This window comes from Cynocephalus volans, chromosome 6 (genome assembly GCF_027409185.1).
Source record: "Cynocephalus volans isolate mCynVol1 chromosome 6, mCynVol1.pri, whole genome shotgun sequence".
Lineage (NCBI taxonomy): Eukaryota > Metazoa > Chordata > Mammalia > Dermoptera > Cynocephalidae > Cynocephalus > Cynocephalus volans.
The window spans coordinates 160038926-160063449 of record NC_084465.1 but is presented as its reverse complement, the minus strand read 5'-3'; the positions used below and the strand labels follow the sequence as shown (position 1 = coordinate 160063449).

Below are 24524 nucleotides of genomic sequence, written 5' to 3'. Positions count from 1 at the left end.
CTAGTACGTGAGGGCACTCAGTCGGGCACGGGCATCATCTCGGTCACACCTCGGGGCTTCTGCTGCTACTCCTGTCCTCACCACCTGACCCTTTTGTGGTTGAACAGTTCCCAGGAGGAGGCAGAACCTCTGCTTCCCCAGCACCGTGCCCTGCCTCAACCTTACAATCTGCCCCTGACCCTGCACACTGGGGCCGGCTGGAGGGCTGTTACAGTCTCAATGTTGTGTCCGCCAAATCCGTATGTTGAAGCCCTAAGCCCCATCGTGATGGTATCTGGGGGTGGTGCCTTTGGGAGGTTGTTGGGGTAAGAGGAGATCATAGGGTGGAGCCCTAATGACGGAGATTAGCACCCTTATAAGAAGAGGGGGAGACACCAGAACTCTCTCTTCCCCCTGTGATGACACAGCAGGAAAGGGAAATCAAACCGGAAAACCAACAGTTATAACTCTCACCATGGTCCACAGATTCTCAGTAATGAGTCTCGATATTAATTCCATAGTATCTAACTTTCACCTATACTTTAGAGAAGTGTAAAATTCCCCGAACTTGAGGCCGGCTAGGTGTTGTGAGCGGTCATGTTTTCAAATGCAAGTTCAAGTTCTCCTGACTTTGGATTGGACTGAGGAGGAACATGGACAGACACCAGACAATAGCTAATGCATGCTGCAAGGAGCCAGTTGGCCAAATCTCCATCTCTCTCCAGTAACTGCTTGATAGCCTTTACTTACTATGAAGCCGTCTCGAGTGACTCCGGGGGTTCATAAAGGTAAATGAGAAGTAGTCACCCAACTTGGTGTGAGAATACTGCATGCAAATGACAGTGAGAAATCGAGGCTGTCTGGACCACAGCCCTCTGAAACCTCATTCACTATGGCAACTGCATTATTTTAAATGGAGACAGCAAAGTAACTAGGTCCTACATCCAGAAGCTACAAGATTAGCTCACCAGTGAACTGGCAGTTTGAGAGTGGTGGGAGTTCCAAAGCTCCGTAAAGACTTGGTACCTTCCATAGATTTGTAGTATAGTTTGAAGTCAGGTAGTATAATGCCTCTGGTTTTTGTTTTTTTTTTCATTATTTTATTTTATTTTATTTATTTATTTATTCATTTATTTTTTTATTTATTTTTCTGCTCAGGACTGCTTTGGCTATTGGGGTCTTTTGCTCTTCCATATGAATTTAGGATTGCTTTTTCTATTTCTGTGACGAATGTCATTGGTATTTTGATGGGGATTGCGCCGAATCTGTAGATCACTTTTGGTATTACGGACATTTTCACAACATTAATTCTTCCAATCCATGAACGAGGAATGTCTTTCCACCTCTTGGTGTCCTCTTTCTTTCGGCAGAGTTTTGTAGTTCTCATTGTAGAGATCTTTCACCTCTTTGGCTAAATTTATTCCTAGGTATTTTATTCTTTTCATAGTTATCGTAAAGGGGCTGGCTTTCTTGATTTTTTTTTTTTTCCTGCTTATTTGTTGTTGCTGTATGAGAATGTTACCAATTTTGGGGCACTGATTTCGTATCCCGCACGGTACTGAATTTGCTCAGGAGCTCTAGGAGTTTTTTGGTAGAGGTTATGGATTTTTCTATATATAGGATCACGTCCAATCCCGTGACAAGTGACGGTTTGATTTTGTCTTTTCCAATGAGGATGCCCTTTACTTCTTTCTCTTGCCTGATTGCTCTGGCTAGTACTTCCAATACTATGTTAAATGGGAGTGGTGAGAGTGAGCATCCTTCTCTTACTCCTGCTCTTGAAGGAAAAGCTTTCAAACTTTCCCCATTCAGGACGATGTTGGCAGTGTGATCGTCATATATGGCTTTTGTTGGATTGAGATATTTTCCTTCGATAGCTACTTAGTTAAGGGTCTTTATCGAGAAGGGATGATGCTGAATTTTCTCAAATGCTTTTTCTGCATCTCTTGAGATAATCATATAGTTTTTATCCTTGCTTTTGTTGACGTGGTGTATCACATTTATTGATATATGTCTGTTGAACCATCCTTGCATCCCTGGGATGAAACCCACATGATCACAGTGTATAATCTTTGTGATGTGCTGTTGTACTCTGTTTGCTAATATCTTGTTGGAGATTTTTGTGTCTATGTTCATCAAGGTTACTGACGTGTAATTTTTTGTTGTCGTTGTGTCTTTGTCTGATTTGGGGATCAGGATGATGCTGGCTTCATAGAATTAATTTAGGAGAATGGCCTCTGTTTCAATTTCTTGGAATAGTTTGAAAAGGAGTGCTGTTAATTCTTCTTTAAAGCTTTGGTAGAATGCAGCAGTGAAGCCATCTGGTCCTGGGCTTTTCTGTGCTGGGCTACTGTTGATGACTGCATCAGTCTCATTGCTTCTTATTGGTCTCTCCAGGTTTTGCATTTCTCCTTGGTTCAGTCTCAGTAGTTTGCGTGTGTTCAGAAAGCTATCCATCCCCTCCAGGTTTTCAAATTTGTTGGAGTATAGTTGCTCCTAACAACCTCTAATGATTCTTTGTATTTCTGTGGAATCGGTTGCAATGTCTCCTTTTCCATTTCTGATTTTTGTTATTTGGGCCTTCTCTCTTCTTTTTTAAGTAGGCTGGCCAACAGCTTGTGTAGTTTGTTTTTCCCCTAAAAAGACCAACTTTTTGCTTCATTGATTTTTTGCATCATTCTTTTGGTCTCTACTTCATTTAGTTCGACTCTGATCTTAATTACTGCTTTCCATCTACTAGTTCTGGGATAAGAGTGTTTTTGTTTTTCTACTTATTTGAGATTGAATGTTAGGTTATTTGAAGTGTTTCCATTCTTTTGACATAAAATAAGCACTTATTACTGGCCACTTATCTTTGACAAAGCCACCGAGAATATACACTGTGGAAAGGACATCTTCAATAAACAGTGCTGGGGAAACTGGATATCCGTGTGTAGAAAAATCAAACTAGGCCCATACCTTTCACCGTACACAAAATCAACTCAAAAGGGATTAAAGACTCAACTATAACAACTGAAACTAGAAAACTCCTAGACGAAAACACAGGGGACATACTTCAGGATGTAGGACTGGGCCAAGACTTTATGAATAAAACCCCAAAAGCACAAGCAATAAAAGTAAACAAATTGCATTATATCGAACCATAAAGCCTCTGCACAGCAAAGGAAGCACACAGACAAGGGGCTAATATCCAGAAACATAAGCAACTCAAACAACCCCACAGCACATAAGCAAACCATTCTGTACTAAAATGGGCAGAGACATTTTTCAGAGAAAGACAAACAAATGGCCAACCGGTACACGAAAAATGTTCAATATCACTAATCATTAGGGAAAGGCAAATCAAAACCACCCTGAGACATCCTCGCACCCCGGTTAGACTGGCTATTTTCAAAAGGACAGAGAATAACAAATACCAGGGAGGATGCGGAGAAAGGGGAACCCTTCTACACTGTTGCTGGGACTGTCAATTAATACAACCATTATGGAAAACACTATGGAGGCTTCTCAAACAACACACAGGACTACCACACAATCCAGCAATCCCACTTCTGGGTACATACTCCAAGTGATGGAAATCATCATGTCGAAGGGATGCATGTTTGTTGCAGCTCTGTTTACCATAGCCAGGACATGGAACCAACCGAAATGTCATCTACAGACAACTGGACAAGGAAAATGTGCTATACACACAATGGAATACTACTCAGCCAAACAAAAGAATGAAATTCTTCCATTCGCAGCAACACGGATGAGCTTGGAGAAAATTATGCTAAGCGAAATAAGCCAGGCACAGAAAGAGAAATACTGTATGCCCTCACTTATAAGTGGGAGGGAGGGTGGGAGAGAGGAAGGGAGACCACAGTAAAGTGCTGAAAAGAGAACAGACCTATAGTTACTACAGGTCAGAAAGGAGGAGGGGCAGGGTGCTTAGGGATTGGTTGGGCAAAGGACACAAAGAATAATTACAATTTCTAATGACGAACACACTAATAATATTGATTTCATCGTCACATACTGCACACAAATACCAACAGTCAACTCTGTGCACCATAAATATCTATAATCAAAATTAAAAATTAAACAAACAAACAAACACAAAAAAAGAGGAAGACTTGGTACCTTCACACTCAGTTACTGAGAACATCATAAAGGAGCCAGTGGTATCTGAACACAATGTTAGATTTCCCTGTGAGGCTTGAGAACGCGCTTCATCCCGGTGCCTTCAGGGCACTGGTGGCTTCAGAAAGCTGATTCCTTGCACACCTCCTTTCCCACAAATCCGACACTCTTAAAATTAAAGATATGCTATTTCTACCCACCCCACCACATTCTAAAAGGTCATGAAGTGACTCTAAGGAATGACAAGGGGCATGACACATCCTCTGTAAAAAAAAAAAAGAAAGAAAAAAGAAAAAAAAGAAAATTACGTTCATTAGCTTTTAATTTTTTTCTGACTACAAAAGAGACACCTCATTTGCTTGGTCTTTGGAGACGACGAAGTATGATGTCTAAGAACAAACACTTAGAGAGATTCATCGGATTTGTACATCTCACTACAAAAAAGAACCCATCGCTTACGTTAGACCTACTCAAGATACTGGAGCAGACTTTTTAAATTAAAAAAACAGTAGTCATTTCAAAGGGAGAAATAAGAAAGAAATGGAGAAAAACCCATTCGCAAAGGCCATCATTATGCATCTTCTTAAAGAATATTATGTAATAAAATAGGAAACTAATGATTCGTACAGACGTGCATAAATCCAAAAGAGGAATATGAAAGAGTAACAGCATGATTTTCCCAACTGAAACTTTAAAAAAAGATAAACACTTGAAATCTGTGTTTCACACACCAAAAGTTCAAATGACTCTACTTACCATTAGCTTGCTACTGTCTCAATCTCCACAATGCTGCCAAGATAGCATACAACTTCACCTCTGAATATGCAACTATATTCAGGTTAGAAAGATGAACGATGCTCACTTACGACTGCACACGTTCCATAAAGAAATCAGAAAGAAATTGCAAATGTATCGCCCCATCTGTCCAACAAATGAAATGTTCTGAAACAAATGTAGACAGACATAACAATGGAAAGTGCATCAAAAGGAGGATTATGGAAGTATCGACTGTGAGATCTCGTGAAGACGTAATGTCACTAACTGCCACCACGGGACAAGCATACAAGCCATGCCACTGAGCACAGTGCCTTTCAAATAAATTCACTAGTGGAGCCAACATTGTCTTTGCAGCTGGAGGAGAGCACACATTTCCAAAAAAGGGAAAGAGAGGCCATTCTCCCAAAAATCATCCTATGAGGCCAACATCACCCTGATCCTAAAACCAAAGATGGAACAAAAAAAGAAAACTACAGGCCCCTATCCTTGACAAACACAGATGTACAAATCTTCAATAACATATTAGCAAACAGAATGCAACAACACATCAAAAAGATGACACATCATGATCAAGTGGGTGGGATTCATCCCAGGGATGCAAGGATGGTTCAACATATGCAAATCAGTAAATAAGGAAAAAAATAAGGTTCAAATAAATAAATAAATTAATTAATTAATTAATTAAATAAATAAATAAGGGAAAGAAATGAGGTTCCAAAAATATAGGGAACTCCTGAAAACAGCAACAAAGAAAAAAAAATTCCAAAATGGACAAAGGACTTGAATAGACATTTCCCCATAGAAGATATACAAATGACCAAAAGACCATGAAAAAATGCTCAGTATCAGTAATCATTAGGGAAATGCAAATCAAAAGCATAATGAGAAACCAACTCATGGTCATTAAAATGGCTACCATTAACAACAACAACAAAAAAAAAACTGTTGGTGAACATGTGGAGAAACTGGAAATCCTCTGTACTGTCGGTTTAAATGGAAAATGGCATTGCTGCTGTAGAAAACACTATTACTATCCCTCAAAAATTAAACTCAGAATTACCATATGTTCTGGCAACTCAACCTCTGGGTATATACTCAAAAGAACTGAAAGCAGGGTCTCATGGAGATATTTTCACACCCATGTTCACAGCAGCACATCCACAGTATCCAAGATGAGAGCAGAGAAATGGAGGTTGGCACTCAACTTTCCCACCGGTCTGGGAATCCCCATGGGAAGCCCGTCTCCAGACACTTCCACAGGAACATCTGGAGTGCCCTGAGGGCTGAACATCCAAAGGTGTACTGTTGTGGAACCTCAGCAGGTGTGCTGTGTTCTCATCGGCAGAGCTTCCACACAGTGCTGCGAGGGGCACGATCTGTGGGAAAGACCCAATTCCTCACCAAAGTTCTCACACAGATTATGTGCTCCCGTGGAGTCATTTCTTGACCTAAAAGTGACTAAAAGGTCAGAAATTAATTCCGCTGCTTGCCATAGGTCTTACCCAGACAGGGAAAAACAGCAGAGCAGCAATTTAGTTCCAAAGCAGTGATCGAGTTCCAGAAAACCGGTCATGCCTTTAGTATGAAGACGAAAAGACGAACCTCTTAAAGATAACAACTGCAAAAATGGTATAAAAGCCAGGAAATACAAAAAGATGTAAATACAAACATTAAAAAAGTCAAAATGTGGTGAGAAACGATGTCAACGTGTAGAGTTTGTTTCTCGCTTTTTTAATTCTTTTTCTCTTTGCAATCAAAGTTAAGTTATTATCAGTTTTTAAAGTTTCAAACTACCCGTTATAACCCTAAGACGTTCGTGGTAAGCCTCACGGTAACCATAAAGCAAAAACATGGAATAGATACGCTAAAAATAAATAGCATAACATAAAAATGTACTACTAGACAGAAATCACTTCATCACGAAGACAATAAGATAGGAAAAAGGGATTTGTAAAACAACTAAAAACAAGTACAGGGTTTTTCTGAGCTTTAGCCACCTGTTCTCCATTACTTGGCCTAATAATTAAAACTTCCATTATTTACTCACGGCACATCGGACAAACGGACCTCACTAGGTCTCGATTAAACTCGCAATCCCATGCACATATATATATATATGTATATGTATACATATATATATATAAATGTATATATATACTTTTTTCTTTTTTCTTTTTTTTTTGGCGGCTGACCAGGTACAGGGATCCGAACACTTAACCTTTGCATTACAAGCTGCACTCTAATCAACTGAGATAACTGGCCAGCCATCCCATACACTACGAATAAACATATAATCCATCCACCTGCTCATGGATATACACACAAACCAGCATCCACGCCCAAGACACACAGAGATGGCTACGGCATACCATTTACAAATACACATAAAACCATGCCCAAATCCCAACCTATCTCAGTCCAGTAGGAACCGGCTTCCACATCCCCAGATACTAACAAAGAACCATATCACACAGCTCTAATACAGATAAATACACTTCCCCCACTCCCCTCCATATAAACAGAGAACCCCAACTCTCTAACAGATACACGTACGCTCAACTCCCAGAATATATAACCCTACTGAAACCAGAAACACACACTGCCCAAAAACACTCATCCAAACCACCATGCCCCTTGAATACACACACAAAATCGACACACATGTGGCTCTCCACCCGCCATACCCTCCAGTATACCCACAATTACCTAGCACACGACAAATATGCAAACATGCCACCTTATGCCCTCAAATGCACATACATCCACACACTACCTGCAAATACAAAATCGCGGGTACCAAATACTCACAGTATTTGTAGTATAACTCCTCCATCTTCCGGAATACACAACCAGACAAATCCCACCCTGCACCTGCACCTATTCATCCTACTACTCCCCACAAATCATTATAGATCTGCCCTCACCCACTGAAATGCTCATACACATTTCCTGAAGATCACAAAAAACAAACACACAGGACCATGCAGCATACCCTGAATACACAAAAATTAAAACACTTAACAACAACATAATACCCAGACACTAAATGATGGAATTTCTGGTCTTGGACATGTAGGCGACACAGCTGTCTGTCATGAATTTTCATGGCTTTCCAGCAAAGGGGATCGTACGTACGTAAGGCCAGTCCACGGGAGTCTGCAGAGGTCGCAGCAATGGACAGTAGCTGAGCGTACAAGGACTGCTTCCTACGGAATGATGTGCATACAGCAACCCAGCCCGCTGGACGTGCTGAGACAATCCAGACCTATTTCCAGACACTCATTCCCCCTACCTCCCTTACAATCCCTGTATTTATCAGATTCCTTGTTCTGAGCTACCTTCAGAAAGTGCAGCCACTCTACAGCAGGGTTGGCTGAGGGGCACAAAAACTGGTTTGTTGAGAAAGAAATGAAGTGAGTAGAACACCAGGCAGAAGCCTTGTGCTGTGAATCTGAGAAACAACTGGAAACTTGCCTCAGAGGCACACACCCACTGTGCTGCCCCTGTATAATCTGAGGGACCTTCAGAATCCTGCCTACCTGCCAGAACCCTGCACGGTATGTCTCCCCACCCCCACCAGCCCAACTGCCCCCACCCCTCCCCCACTGCAGAATTCTGGAGAGCTACATTCTAAGCCTGTTGACATTTAAAATTGGACCCTGAGCATCTGCAGTTGACAGTTTGCTGTCTGGGTCCTGCGCTTGACTTTTCTCACCGTGGAGACTGCCGTGCCACCGTGGTCAGTCCCCAAGCCTACGGGGATGGCTTCAAAGGGAGGTAAGTCTGCAGGGTCTGGGGTGTGTTATCACACCCCTGTCACCCCTCAAATCCATGGGAGTTCAAATGTGACACTTGCCCTGGGACAGCTGGTTGGGTGGAAGTAGAGGAAGAGAGAGCACTGGACTTACCCAAGGACATCTCACCCGGGAGACGGGGGAAGCCACTGGCATCCTGAGGCTGCAGGGGGAAGGGGGCTTCTCACAGGTGGATCCAGATGCCTCCGGAGAAACCTACCGGGTGATGAGAAAGGACACAGCAGTTGTACTGACTCTTTCCAGAAGGGAAACGGGTGACTTATGTTTCTAAGTCAACACAGGTCAACGTGTGTTTGTAGGCAGTGGTGGATTGTGTCGTGCTTGTGCCACCGGGGGGCTCAAGAACAAAGCCTGAGTCCTGCGTCCTTTCTTCAGACACCTGGAGCTTGTGCTATGGTACTGTCCTGAGGGACACCAAGTGGAGTATTCTAGATCTTACAGGAGTAGCGGGGAGAAACGGTCTCAGCCAGAAAACCGTTCAGTGGAACAGTTCTCTCTGACCAAGATTACCGTGAAATATCCCCTCCGTCAGTGAGGCTGGACGTCGCTCTAAGTGCAGCAGTCCAGTCTCGGCTCACTTCTGCCCAGAGATGGCTTCTCATTCGGTCCAGATCGCTGTTGTCTTTCTTCACCAGGGACAGGGCAGCCAGAAACTGCAAACAAGATGGGGCTTGCTCTTCCCTGAGCTGTTCTGAATTGCTGTCCCTTTGGGGGACACTCGGGTCTTCAGACCCATTCATCTTCCACCCTGTCTCATGGCCTGTCCTCTGCCCTACATTTCATGTGGAGATGAAGACTTTGCTCATACTCCATGTCTAGCCCATCGTGAACAGGGGACGGATGAGGCGTGCTGCTGGGTTTACAGTGGAAGGTTCTGAAAGGCTGGTTTCCTTTTCGAGAGAGGAAGCAGAGCAGCACACCATTAGGGAGATCTACTGTTATTATCACTGTTATTATTCAAAGTTAGGACATACGTCCTGGTTAATTAGGACCATGTCCTATGGACCTTGCTCTCCTTGACTAGGGTTGACCTGAAATCCTAGTGAACAGGGATGTATCCAGACAACTTTGTCACACTGGCTCATGCCTGGTTCTTTGTGGGCCATGACTGAGAGCTCAAAGGAGAAGGATCACAGAAGGTCTCCATTACCCACGGCCAACTCTAACCACCAGCAGCTGTTCCAGTCTCTATGAACCTCCACTGGGAGCCACAGGGCTCCGCATTTCCTGGCCTTTCTAGTCCTCTGCAGCCCTCTCTGGCTGTGCAGTGACAGGGTCTCAGGGAATTCATCATCTAACTCACAGACCGCCTCCTGACAACAGAGCTGCCTCAGTGACAGCACGAACCACTGTGCATGGGGACAAGTGTGCCCCGAACCTGGCCCCTGTTCGATGTTTGCTGTGGGTGGTACCAGGAGAAGCATGTCCTCACTGGGCTACTGCATTTTGGGGTACCATCAGGGCTCCTGGGCGCTCGTTTGGGGACACGTTTTGTTCAAGTTCATTTGTTTGGGTTACGACGGGTTGATGAGGAGCATCAGGGAAAGGAGCACTGAGAAAGAGAAGGGCTCATAACCTTGTGAATCTGCTGGCTTCACATAGGCCATGTGGGCGCCTGCAACTGGCACTGGAGAAGGTGCCCTTCGTGGGGGTGCGCACACTGAGGGGCGTTGTGCCGCCAAGCACAGTCCACCCCAACTCACATCGAGGGGCAACCCCACGAGGCTGGCGGGTCTACGTGCCGGGGACACCCTGGGGAGCTTCTCAGAGGCAGGGGAAGCTTAGGTGTTACTTCTTGACTGACAGGGCTCAGAGGGTCTCAGTGAACGAGAAGCAAGTTCTCTAGTAGAATGATCCTCCACCTGAGGGGGAGCATGAAATTCACTTGGGGACAAACTGCACAATTCCCCGTCCTATGGCCCTCACCTGCTGGGATGCCTCGCTCTGGTTCACGCTGACTCTAAGGGAAGGGAGAGCCTCCGCCCTGGTGGCCGCGTCTCCTGCTCATCCGCCCCTCTCCTCTGTCTCCACAGCATCTGCAGTGCTGGGGCCCAACGTGACCCTGAACCCTCCGTTCACTTCCTTCGGTCCGCTGTTTCCCACGCCTGCTTCCGACCCAGGCCCCGGGCCGCCCTGCGAGCAGCCCCCACCTGCCCTCGTGATGTCAGCGTTCCCTCCTGGTGGCCCCCTGGTGCGGTCTGCTTTCCCCAGGACGCCTCAGGGGGTGGGAGCCGCTGGCCATGGCCCGAGTGGGGCCGGGACTTTCAACATCACTGTCCCAGTCAGGACACAAGGGGCTCCAGCAGAGCCCTCTCACACTCAGACCACTGTCCTGGCTCAGGCCCCCCTCAACTGGAGTGCTCCAGGGGCCCTCTGCGGGGGTGCTCAGTGTCCTGCTCCCCTGCTGTTGGCAGCTCCTGCTGTAGGGACCGTGATGCCTGCTGCATCCATCGGGGGCACGCGGGCTGGCGAGGGGTACTGGTTCCCAGGCCACACCCTCCCAGCCCCCATTCCAGCAGCCCAGCCGGCTCAGACCGTGGGCCCAGGGAACGACGGGACACATCCACATGGGGCTGGTGGGGAGGGCGGCAAGGCCCCCTCCCAGGCCAAGGCCGCGCCAGAGGACTCCTGTAACCCCAGGAGTGTTTACGACAACTTCCGACGCTGGCAGCGCTTCAAGTCCCTGGCCCGCGGGCACCTGCCCCAGAGTCCCGATGCTGAAGCTCTGTCCTGCTTCCTCATGTGAGTGCCCTCCTTGGGGGATGGAGCTAATCCCACCGCTCCCACACGAAGGGGAACGAAGGACGGACGAGGAGGGCAGCCTATTTAGGGGAACTTGGATGGAGGTCACGTGGGCGACGGCCCAGGCATTCTCAGCAATTTAATTAATGTCCCACTCCGGTTCACGACGTACATTCACCAGCCTTAGGTCAACTGACCCTCAACACCCTGTGAGTCCACCAAACTTGGTTTTTAACAATCACCATCATCTGCACAGAAGACAAAGGCCACAGTGAGTTCCTGGTGTGACATGAGCCACAACTTGGATTTAGGCCTCTGCCTTCACCCGTGATTCCTCCCCGTGTCCTCTCATGCCCAGCACAGGACCTGAGTGCGGATGGCTTCGGGACGTCACATGGAGGGACCCGGGGCAGGGGGGGAGAAGGCACAGGCCACAGGAGGAACCTTACACATGTAGCCCCTCACTCTTCTGGAGAACTCTAGCAAGGAGACTGAGGTAGTCAAGCCACACATTGGGACCTGGCTGGGTCCCCACCACTGGGTTTGGATGCTGCGCAGAGTCGCCTTCTTTATCCCTGAATGCCTCCTAGACAGACAGACGATTCCACTTCATTCGGAGGATGGGAAGATTGTCTGACTCATGTCTGATGCACTCAGCAGAGTCTCTGGCATGTGCTGTCCCTCGTTACTGTTGTTGCCGTTATTATGATGATGATGATGATTATTAATGTCATCACTAAGAACAGGCAACCTAGAATAGGAAACTGCTCCCAAAGTCACATGTCCCACCACAGGGAGTGAGGGGACTGTGAGCCCAGGAGCCCAGGACCGGGGGCTGAGGTGATGGGAGGCAGCGACGTCCGTAGCCAGGAGCGTTTGTCTTTCCCTCCCCAACACCTGCCTCCTTCCACCTGCAGGCCCTCGTGGTTCTGGGGCCATCACATGGAGCACGTATCCTAGTCCACGGGACACGGGACATGGCTGCATACCTGCCCCGCTCCCACACTGGCTGCTCTCCACGGAAAGCTGCACACAGTGTATAAATTAAAGGGGCCCCCAAATCCTTGTCCCCAATGATTTCAATGTCCCCCACATCCTGAGCAGTCGGAGTTCCCCTTCGACCAAAGTCCCAGGTGCCCTAGGCTGTCCTGAGTCCCTAAATGGAGCCCCCCAGGCCTTGCCCGGTCAGCTCAGGCACCGGTCTCCTTTGGCTCTGGATCCGCGCTCCTGCTCTTCACGCTGAGGGACTCTGAGGCTGTGTCCCCAAGGGCTGCCTCTCTAGAGAGTCACCAGGAGCTGATTAAATGCTCAGTCCTGGGGCCTTGGAACGTGCATTTTAACCTTCCCTTCCCGGTCATTCTAGGCACTTCTCGGTCAGCTCAGGCTGCCATAACAAAACGCCACAGGCCAGGTGCTTTAGACAACAGACTTTCATGTCTCCCAGCTCAGGAAGCGGAAGTCCCAGATGAGGTCCCGGCAGATTCAGTTCCGGGCAAGGACTTTCCGCCTGGCTTTCGATGGCTGTGTCCTCACATCACAGGGAGTTCTGCTGTCTTTTCCTCTTCTCACACTCACAGGGACACAAATCCCATCACGGGGCCTCCTAGTTATCTAATCTAAACCTGATGATCCCCAAAGGCTCCACCTCCAAATACCATCACATTGCAAGTTAGGGCTACAACCTGTGAATTTGGGGGACACACACATTCAGTCCATAACACACAATAATAGTGAGGCCTCAAAGGGAAGTCAGAGAGGCCAAGCAGTCCCTTGGTGCTGAGGTTGACACATGTTGGCTCTCCTGGAGGCTGAAGAGCCCACACTGGGAGGACAGGGACAGGTGACAGGACAGGTGTGATGTGGAGAGACACGGGTGTGGGCCGGTCAGCTGGGATGGAAGGAGGGCACGTGCACTGTGACTGACCCTGAGGACTTACAGCCCAGTGCTTCGGTCCCTGGCCCGGCTGAAGCCCACCATGAGCCTAGAGGACGGAGTGCGGCGGGCCATGCAGGAATGGCAGGGCACGAGCAGTTACGACCGCAGGAACTATTACGACATGGCAGCAAAGTGAGTCAGGGAGGCAGGGCCTGAGGGGCTGTGGGGCGGGCTGAGGGTGGGTGAAAAGGGGGAGGGGGGCTGGTGCGGTGGGCTCATCGGCAGGGATGCCATGAGGAGGGGGATCCGCTAGGTCCGGCCCCTCCCTGGGGACCTGCCTCCCCCGGGGAAGCTCTCCACCCACCTGGGTCCCACCCCGGAATCTCCACCCTCCCCTGGCCTCGGGTCTACCCCTGCCCTGATGCTGAAATGAGGACGGGGAAGAGTAACCAGCACAGCCCAGTAGGGGTCGGCTCCAGCTGTGGGGACCCTGCAGAAGGGAAGCTAGTGACTACTGGCCAAGTTGGGACCACGTCTCCTCATGAAAAGTGGCCAGAAATGGGTCACCTGCCATCCCAGAATGGGCTGGGGTAGAAGAGCTTGGGCAGGGGAAGCCAGCACCTCACACACCCCCAGACACGTCTCTGGCCTCCCTGCCTTTGCTGCACGGCAATCCACTCCGTGAACACCAATCACCCTCACAGAAAATGCACCCTCTCCTCTCAGCTTAGCTCCCACTTCCTGCAACATCTCCGGGGCCCTTGTCTCCCAGGCTATTGTCAGGGGCTCACAGTACCAGCCCAGGATTCCTGGATCCGGGCAAGGATTCCTCATGTCATTTGCAGTCAGTCACATCCCTGACCGAGCTTCTGGCTGTCAGCTCTTCTGAGTGGCCCTGGGCAGGGATAGGAGGAGCAGGGTCCCCTGAGGGCCGGGCCTGGGTCACACAGGCCTTGATTCAGGAAGCCCCCCTGGATGTTTTCTGCCCTGCAGGTGTAGGTGAGCCAGCGTACCCCTGCAACTGCTCTGCAGGTGGGGGAGCAGCCCGGCCCACCCAAAGCCCTTCCTCCCCCATCCCTGGCCAGGCCTCCCTCTCAGCATGGCTATGGCTCTCCCCTCTACCCGCCAGGTTCATGGAACTTGAAGCTGAGGAGGAGATGCAGCTCCGGATGCGGCAGTGTGTGAAGGGGCCCCAGGGCCTACCTCCTCCAGCCCCGCCAAAGCTTGCTCCTCCAGGGCCACCAGTCCCCAACGCTGTGCCACGGTCAGGTACGGCAAGCATATTCCCACAGGAGCCAACGCAAAGGCCGAAGGGGGCCTGCGGAGGCCTTGTGCCCTCATCTTGTCCCTTTCCTGCAAGGGGAGGGAGCACCTGCTCTTTCAGTGAGAGCAGCCAGTGAGAACCTGGGGCTCCACTGCCCTGGATCAAGAACTAGGTATTGGCCTGATCCAGTAGTTTCATAGCCGCTATCGGCCTTGGCTGTCCAGGACCCAGTGTACACTCTTCCCGGGAAGCGGTGCTGGGTGCGGAGGAGTCCCAGAATCTTGGTGGCCCCAAAGTCTTTCCAGGTAACTCAGTCTCACATGACCCACCTCGGGTAGTGTATCCTCCCACGGGGCCTGACGTCCAGCCTGGACCCATTTCATGGCCCTCAGTTCCAACCTCCCCCAGTGTGGCTGGAGGTGGCCGCGGCAGCCCAGCCACGCACCTGTCCTCCCTCCTGTCCTAGGGTGCGCTCCCAGGAAGGCTGGCCGCAGGGCACCATCCACTCGCCCGCTGTCACGCAGACCCCAGCAGCTGCCCCAGGCCAAGGCACCCAAGGAGATCCCACCAGAAGCTGTCCAGGAGTATGTGGATATCACGGAGGCACTGCTGGGGCCTCATGCAAATTGGGAGGGTGGAGATATCGAGGAGCAGCAGGAGCAGGACGGGACTGACCCTGACCCAGATCTCCTGAGCTACATTAACAAGCTGTGCTCCCAGGAAGACTTCATCACCAAGGTGGGCTGGCCTGGAGCCCTCGTGTGGGGAGGTTTTCTGGGGAACGGCAGTCCCAGCCCCATGGATTTCAGTTCTACTCATCCCTCAGCTACGGAGCAGTGTGTGTGTGAGGGACAGAGAAAGTCTGTGTATAGCTGCTAGTGGCCATGAGTTAGAACGACCCTGCTGTGTGGACAGGAGAGACAGGCATTACTTTCTGCTTCTCCTCGAGGTCCCCCTGGCTGCAGTTCAATCCCTGCCAAAGACACTCACGCCCCTTTCCCCCTGCTCCAGGTGGAGGCCATCGTCCACCCCCGATTCCTGGCAGCTTTGCTTTCCCCAGACCCAAACTTGGATCCCTTGGCTCTGACTGAGGTGCTGGAGCAGGAAGAAGGACTCACCCTAGCACAGGTAACACAGGGGAGGCAGGGACACCAGGTCACCCAGGCGAGGGAGGGACACCAGGGCACCCAGGGGAGAGAGGGCCACCAGATCACCCAGGGGAGGGAAGGGCACCAGGCAGACCAGGGGGAAGACGTGCCCCTGTGCCCCTGAAGCCCACGTCATTTTGTCTAGTCTTACCCTGCTGGAGGTGCATGGCCTCCTGAGGGGAACTGCCTGGGTCAGAGAGGAGTAGGTGCAAAAGAGCAGGAAGGAGAGGACAGAGCCAGGGAGGGAGGGCAGGGGGCGAAGCTGGAAGGAGGCCCAGCAGGGCACAGCACAGTCACAGTCACAGTCCCTGCCTTTGACACCAAGCCAAGCGTCCTCTCACCTTCGCCACCTCCCGCCCAAATGCAGGGTCTCCACCATCCTGCCAGCCCCTCCCCACACCTGGGGCAGAGCCAGTGAGTGCCACTTTGCTCCCCCCAGCTGGTGGAAAAGCGCCTCGTGGCCCCAAATGAGGCAGAAGGTGTGGGGGCCACCCCAGGTCATGGCACACCCCAGTTGGAGTCACATCCTAAGACTGCAGCTGGCCAAGGAGGAGAGAGAGATGACCACGGCCCCCAAGGAGGGGTCGTCACAGAAACCTGCCCAGCAGAGGCGGCTTCCCATGACCCTCGACAGCGCAGCCGAGACAACACCAACCTGCCCAGGCCCAAGGAGCCTGCCCTCTGGCCAGGTCATCAGGAGTCACGCAAGCTGAGGGCTGCCCATCTCAGCTCCCTTCCCCAGGGCCACAGACCCTCCTCGCCTGGTCTCAGGGGAGCCTGTCCTGTTATGCCTGCGCAGGGCCCGGCAGCCAGGTCCAGTGAGGTCGAGGAGGACCTCCCCAGCCTGGACTTCTTCCTGACCTTGCAGTGCAACCTGCAGCCCTGGGGGCTGTCCCTGAGCCCCGTCCCTGCTCTGCGTCCGGCTCGCCCCTCACGTCCTCAAAAGAGGAGGGGCGACCCACTGGTCTCTGGGAGGAGGAAGCAGCAGCACTGGTGCCAGCCCCTCTGGACTGGATTTGACCCTCACTGCATCCTGCAGCCCGAGGGATCCCAAGCTCCCATCACCCAGTGCTGACCCAGCTGCTCCTCAGCTATGGGCAGGGTCAGGGAGGCAGGACAGGGGAGAGAGGGTGGGGGGGGGTCTGGATGGGGGATCAGGGTGGGGGAGAGGGGAGGCAGCACGTTGGGGGCGTTGTATGTAATAGGGGTTTGTAGATAATTGTGAATAAATGTGGTATTGTTGGGAAATGCCCTGGGACTACTGCCTCTGTTCTCACGTCTGTGCCACTAAGTGGAGACAGGCCTGTGGGCAAGGAAGGATCTGGGAGATGCCAGGCTCCAAGGACCCACCGGTGCCCGACCATCACCTTCTTCTCTAGATTCTGAGACCTGATTCCTCCCCCAGGGCCCATGTGGGATCCTTGACTAAAAGGGTGTCGGCCCCCACATGCAGAGCTGTGGTCATGGGGTGGGGGTGTCCCAGCAACAGTGGCAGGTGGGCAAAGCCGTCCAGCACCACGGTGGCCTGGCTGTCTGCTGGGGGAGAAAGGGGCCATGTCTGGGCGTCTCCCGCCCATCCACCCACGGAGCTCGCTGCTTAGCCCCCAGATGCTCCTCTGCACCTTTCCTCCCCTGTCCCACGTCAGCAGCATCCATGTCCCACCCGCCCCTGTGCCTTTGTGAAGTGGGAAGGAAGTTAACTCTTGGTGGCGGGTCACCTGGCTGCTGCCCCTCCTATTCCCAGGTGGGTCTCCACATTGGAGAAGGCCTCAGAGCTTGGCTAGATTAAGGCGGTGTGGTGTGAAGCTGCACACCACGGCCCTCAAGCCCAGAAACTTCCAGAACATCATGCCATGAAGGTCCTCGTTGGTGGCATCCTCACGGGAAGCCACTATTGTCCCTGCTGTCCAGCTCAGCACGCACATCAGGCGCTGAGGGAAAACGTGGGGATCGAAGGCTGGAGCCCTGGACCCACTCCTCACTAGTTCCCTGACTCTTCCACATTCAGAGCTGTCCTCAGGAGCCCCTCTTAGGTTTCAGGAATGTGGAGCAAGTCATGTTTGGAGGGGACTTGGCCCATGCCCTAGTACGTGAGGGCACTCAGTCGGGCACGGGCATCATCTCGGTCACACCTCGGGGCTTCTGCTGCTACTCCTGTCCTCACCACCTGACCCTTTTGTGGTTGAACAGTTCCCAGGAGGAGGCAGAACCTCTGCTTCCCCAGCACCGTGCCCTGCCTCAACCTTACAATCTGCCCCTGACCCTGCACACTGGGGCCGGCTGGAGGGCTGTTACAGTCTCAATGTTGTGTCCGCCAAATCCGTATGTTGAAGCCCTAAGCCCCATCGTGATGGTATCTGGGGGTGGTGCCTTTGGGAGGTTGTTGGGGTAAGAGGAGATCATAGGGTGGAGCCCTAATGACGGAGATTAGCACCCTTATAAGAAGAGGGGGAGACACCAGAACTCTCTCTTCCCCCTGTGATGACACAGCAGGAAAGGGAAATCAAACCGGAAAACCAACAGTTATAACTCTCACCATGGTCCACAGATTCTCAGTAATGAGTCTCGATATTAATTCCATAGTATCTAACTTTCACCTATACTTTAGAGAAGTGTAAAATTCCCCGAACTTGAGGCCGGCTAGGTGTTGTGAGCGGTCATGTTTTCAAATGCAAGTTCAAGTTCTCCTGACTTTGGATTGGACTGAGGAGGAACATGGACAGACACCAGACAATAGCTAATGCATGCTGCAAGGAGCCAGTTGGCCAAATCTCCATCTCTCTCCAGTAACTGCTTGATAGCCTTTACTTACTATGAAGCCGTCTCGAGTGACTCCGGGGGTTCATAAAGGTAAATGAGAAGTAGTCACCCAACTTGGTGTGAGAATACTGCATGCAAATGACAGTGAGAAATCGAGGCTGTCTGGACCACAGCCCTCTGAAACCTCATTCACTATGGCAACTGCATTATTTTAAATGGAGACAGCAAAGTAACTAGGTCCTACATCCAGAAGCTACAAGATTAGCTCACCAGTGAACTGGCAGTTTGAGAGTGGTGGGAGTTCCAAAGCTCCGTAAAGACTTGGTACCTTCCATAGATTTGTAGTATAGTTTGAAGTCAGGTAGTATAATGCCTCTGGTTTTTGTTTTTTTTTTCATTATTTTATTTTATTTTATTTATTTATTTATTCATTTATTTTTTTATTTATTTTTCTGCTCAGGACTGCTTTGGCTATTGGGGTCTTTTGCTCTTCCATATGAATTTAGGATTGCTTTTTCTATTTCTGTGACGAATGTCATTGGTATTTTGATGGGGATTGCGCCGAATCTGTAGATCACTTTTGGTATTACGGACATTTTCACAACATTAATTCTTCCAATCCATGAACGAGGAATGTCTTTCCACCTCTTGGTGTCCTCTTTCTTTCGGCAGAGTTTTGTAGTTCTCATTGTAGAGATCTTTCACCTCTTTGGCTAAATTTATTCCTAGGTATTTTATTCTTTTCATAGTTATCGTAAAGGGGCTGGCTTTCTTGATTTTTTTTTTTTTCCTGCTTATTTGTTGTTGCTGTATGAGAATGTTACCAATTTTGGGGCACTGATTTCGTATCCCGCACGGTACTGAATTTGCTCAGGAGCTCTAGGAGTTTTTTGGTAGAGGTTATGGATTTTTCTATATATAGGATCACGTCCAATCCCGTGACAAGTGACGGTTTGATTTTGTCTTTTCCAATGAGGATGCCCTTTACTTCTTTCTCTTGCCTGATTGCTCTGGCTAGTACTTCCAATACTATGTTAAATGGGAGTGGTGAGAGTGAGCATCCTTCTCTTACTCCTGCTCTTGAAGGAAAAGCTTTCAAACTTTCCCCATTCAGGACGATGTTGGCAGTGTGATCGTCATATATGGCTTTTGTTGGATTGAGATATTTTCCTTCGATAGCTACTTAGTTAAGGGTCTTTATCGAGAAGGGATGATGCTGAATTTTCTCAAATGCTTTTTCTGCATCTCTTGAGATAATCATATAGTTTTTATCCTTGCTTTTGTTGACGTGGTGTATCACATTTATTGATATATGTCTGTTGAACCATCCTTGCATCCCTGGGATGAAACCCACATGATCACAGTGTATAATCTTTGTGATGTGCTGTTGTACTCTGTTTGCTAATATCTTGTTGGAGATTTTTGTGTCTATGTTCATCAAGGTTACTGACGTGTAATTTTTTGTTGTCGTTGTGTCTTTGTCTGATTTGGGGATCAGGATGATGCTGGCTTCATAGAATTAATTTAGGAGAATGGCCTCTGTTTCAATTTCTTGGAATAGTTTGAAAAGGAGTGCTGTTAATTCTTCTTTAAAGCTTTGGTAGAATGCAGCAGTGAAGCCATCTGGTCCTGGGCTTTTCTGTGCTGGGCTACTGTTGATGACTGCATCAGTCTCATTGCTTCTTATTGGTCTCTCCAGGTTTTGCATTTCTCCTTGGTTCAGTCTCAGTAGTTTGCGTGTGTTCAGAAAGCTATCCATCCCCTCCAGGTTTTCAAATTTGTTGGAGTATAGTTGCTCCTAACAACCTCTAATGATTCTTTGTATTTCTGTGGAATCGGTTGCAATGTCTCCTTTTCCATTTCTGATTTTTGTTATTTGGGCCTTCTCTCTTCTTTTTTAAGTAGGCTGGCCAACAGCTTGTGTAGTTTGTTTTTCCCCTAAAAAGACCAACTTTTTGCTTCATTGATTTTTTGCATCATTCTTTTGGTCTCTACTTCATTTAGTTCGACTCTGATCTTAATTACTGCTTTCCATCTACTAGTTCTGGGATAAGAGTGTTTTTGTTTTTCTACTTATTTGAGATTGAATGTTAGGTTATTTGAAGTGTTTCCATTCTTTTGACATAAAATAAGCACTTATTACTGGCCACTTATCTTTGACAAAGCCACCGAGAATATACACTGTGGAAAGGACATCTTCAATAAACAGTGCTGGGGAAACTGGATATCCGTGTGTAGAAAAATCAAACTAGGCCCATACCTTTCACCGTACACAAAATCAACTCAAAAGGGATTAAAGACTCAACTATAACAACTGAAACTAGAAAACTCCTAGACGAAAACACAGGGGACATACTTCAGGATGTAGGACTGGGCCAAGACTTTATGAATAAAACCCCAAAAGCACAAGCAATAAAAGTAAACAAATTGCATTATATCGAACCATAAAGCCTCTGCACAGCAAAGGAAGCACACAGACAAGGGGCTAATATCCAGAAACATAAGCAACTCAAACAACCCCACAGCACATAAGCAAACCATTCTGTACTAAAATGGGCAGAGACATTTTTCAGAGAAAGACAAACAAATGGCCAACCGGTACACGAAAAATGTTCAATATCACTAATCATTAGGGAAAGGCAAATCAAAACCACCCTGAGACATCCTCGCACCCCGGTTAGACTGGCTATTTTCAAAAGGACAGAGAATAACAAATACCAGGGAGGATGCGGAGAAAGGGGAACCCTTCTACACTGTTGCTGGGACTGTCAATTAATACAACCATTATGGAAAACACTATGGAGGCTTCTCAAACAACACACAGGACTACCACACAATCCAGCAATCCCACTTCTGGGTACATACTCCAAGTGATGGAAATCATCATGTCGAAGGGATGCATGTTTGTTGCAGCTCTGTTTACCATAGCCAGGACATGGAACCAACCGAAATGTCATCTACAGACAACTGGACAAGGAAAATGTGCTATACACACAATGGAATACTACTCAGCCAAACAAAAGAATGAAATTCTTCCATTCGCAGCAACACGGATGAGCTTGGAGAAAATTATGCTAAGCGAAATAAGCCAGGCACAGAAAGAGAAATACTGTATGCCCTCACTTATAAGTGGGAGGGAGGGTGGGAGAGAGGAAGGGAGACCACAGTAAAGTGCTGAAAAGAGAACAGACCTATAGTTACTACAGGTCAGAAAGGAGGAGGGGCAGGGTGCTTAGGGATTGGTTGGGCAAAGGACACAAAGAATAATTACAATTTCTAATGACGAACACACTAATAATATTGATTTCATCGTCACATACTGCACACAAATACCAACAGTCAACTCTGTGCACCATAAATATCTATAATCAAAATTAAAAATTAAACAAACAAACAAACACAAAAAAAGAGGAAGACTTGGTACCTTCACACTCAGTTACTGAGAACATCATAAAGGAGCCAGTGGTATCTGAACACAATGTTAGATTTCCCTGTGAGGCTTGAGAACGCGCTTCATCCCGGTGCCTTCAGGGCACTGGTGGCTTCAGAAAGCTGATTCCTTGCACACCTCCTTTCCCACAAATCCGACACTCTTAAAATTAAAGATATGCTATTTCTACCCACCCCACCACATTCTAAAAGGTCATGAAGTGACTCTAAGGAATGACAAGGGGCATGACACATCCTCTGTAAAAAAAAAAAAGAAAGAAAAAAGAAAAAAAAGAAAATTACGTTCATTAGCTTTTAATTTTTTTCTGACTACAAAAGAGAGACCTCATTTGCTTGGTCTTTGGAGACGACGAAGTATGATGTCTAAGAACAAACACTTAGAGAGATTCATCGGATTTGTACATCTCACTACAAAAAAGAACCCATCGCTTACGTTAGACCTACTCAAGATACTGGAGCAGACTTTTTAAATTAAAAAAACAGTAGTCATTTCAAAGGGAGAAATAAGAAAGAAATGGAGAAAAACCCATTCGCAAAGGCCATCATTATGCATCTTCTTAAAGAATATTATGTAATAAAATAGGAAACTAATGATTCGTACAGACGTGCATAAATCCAAAAGAGGAATATGAAAGAGTAACAGCATGATTTTCCCAACTGAAACTTTAAAAAAAGATAAACACTTGAAATCTGTGTTTCACACACCAAAAGTTCAAATGACTCTACTTACCATTAGCTTGCTACTGTCTCAATCTCCACAATGCTGCCAAGATAGCATACAACTTCACCTCTGAATATGCAACTATATTCAGGTTAGAAAGATGAACGATGCTCACTTACGACTGCACACGTTCCATAAAGAAATCAGAAAGAAATTGCAAATGTATCGCCCCATCTGTCCAACAAATGAAATGTTCTGAAACAAATGTAGACAGACATAACAATGGAAAGTGCATCAAAAGGAGGATTATGGAAGTATCGACTGTGAGATCTCGTGAAGACGTAATGTCACTAACTGCCACCACGGGACAAGCATACAAGCCATGCCACTGAGCACAGTGCCTTTCAAATAAATTCACTAGTGGAGCCAACATTGTCTTTGCAGCTGGAGGAGAGCACACATTTCCAAAAAAGGGAAAGAGAGGCCATTCTCCCAAAAATCATCCTATGAGGCCAACATCACCCTGATCCTAAAACCAAAGATGGAACAAAAAAAGAAAACTACAGGCCCCTATCCTTGACAAACACAGATGTACAAATCTTCAATAACATATTAGCAAACAGAATGCAACAACACATCAAAAAGATGACACATCATGATCAAGTGGGTGGGATTCATCCCAGGGATGCAAGGATGGTTCAACATATGCAAATCAGTAAATAAGGGAAAAAAATAAGGTTCAAATAAATAAATAAATAAATAAATAAATTAAATAAATAAATAAGGGAAAGAAATGAGGTTCCAAAAATATAGGGAACTCCTGAAAACAGCAACAAAGAAAAAAAAATTCCAAAATGGACAAAGGACTTGAATAGACATTTCCCCATAGAAGATATACAAATGACCAAAAGACCATGAAAAAATGCTCAGTATCAGTAATCATTAGGGAAATGCAAATCAAAAGCATAATGAGAAACCAACTCATGGTCATTAAAATGGCTACCATTAACAACAACAACAAAAAAAAAACTGTTGGTGAACATGTGGAGAAACTGGAAATCCTCTGTACTGTCGGTTTAAATGGAAAATGGCATTGCTGCTGTAGAAAACACTATTACTATCCCTCAAAAATTAAACTCAGAATTACCATATGTTCTGGCAACTCAACCTCTGGGTATATACTCAAAAGAACTGAAAGCAGGGTCTCATGGAGATATTTTCACACCCATGTTCACAGCAGCACATCCACAGTATCCAAGATGAGAGCAGAGAAATGGAGGTTGGCACTCAACTTTCCCACCGGTCTGGGAATCCCCATGGGAAGCCCGTCTCCAGACACTTCCACAGGAACATCTGGAGTGCCCTGAGGGCTGAACATCCAAAGGTGTACTGTTGTGGAACCTCAGCAGGTGTGCTGTGTTCTCATCGGCAGAGCTTCCACACAGTGCTGCGAGGGGCACGATCTGTGGGAAAGACCCAATTCCTCACCAAAGTTCTCACACAGATTATGTGCTCCCGTGGAGTCATTTCTTGACCTAAAAGTGACTAAAAGGTCAGAAATTAATTCCGCTGCTTGCCATAGGTCTTACCCAGACAGGGAAAAACAGCAGAGCAGCAATTTAGTTCCAAAGCAGTGATCGAGTTCCAGAAAACCGGTCATGCCTTTAGTATGAAGACGAAAAGACGAACCTCTTAAAGATAACAACTGCAAAAATGGTATAAAAGCCAGGAAATACAAAAAGATGTAAATACAAACATTAAAAAAGTCAAAATGTGGTGAGAAACGATGTCAACGTGTAGAGTTTGTTTCTCGCTTTTTTAATTCTTTTTCTCTTTGCAATCAAAGTTAAGTTATTATCAGTTTTTAAAGTTTCAAACTACCCGTTATAACCCTAAGACGTTCGTGGTAAGCCTCACGGTAACCATAAAG

At 47.8% G+C, this 24524-nt stretch overlaps 1 protein-coding gene across 1 annotated transcript in view; it reads right to left on the bottom strand.

The window, feature by feature from the left end:
- The window catches only part of LOC134381114 (uncharacterized), a 260084-nt gene that overhangs the window by 197794 nt on the left and 37766 nt on the right, over positions 1 to 24524 (bottom strand). Inside the window, exon 4 of the mRNA XM_063101162.1 lies at positions 8787 to 8888. Coding sequence (XP_062957232.1) covers positions 8787 to 8888 — 102 coding nt within the window. The remainder of the gene's footprint in view (positions 1 to 8786; positions 8889 to 24524) is intronic.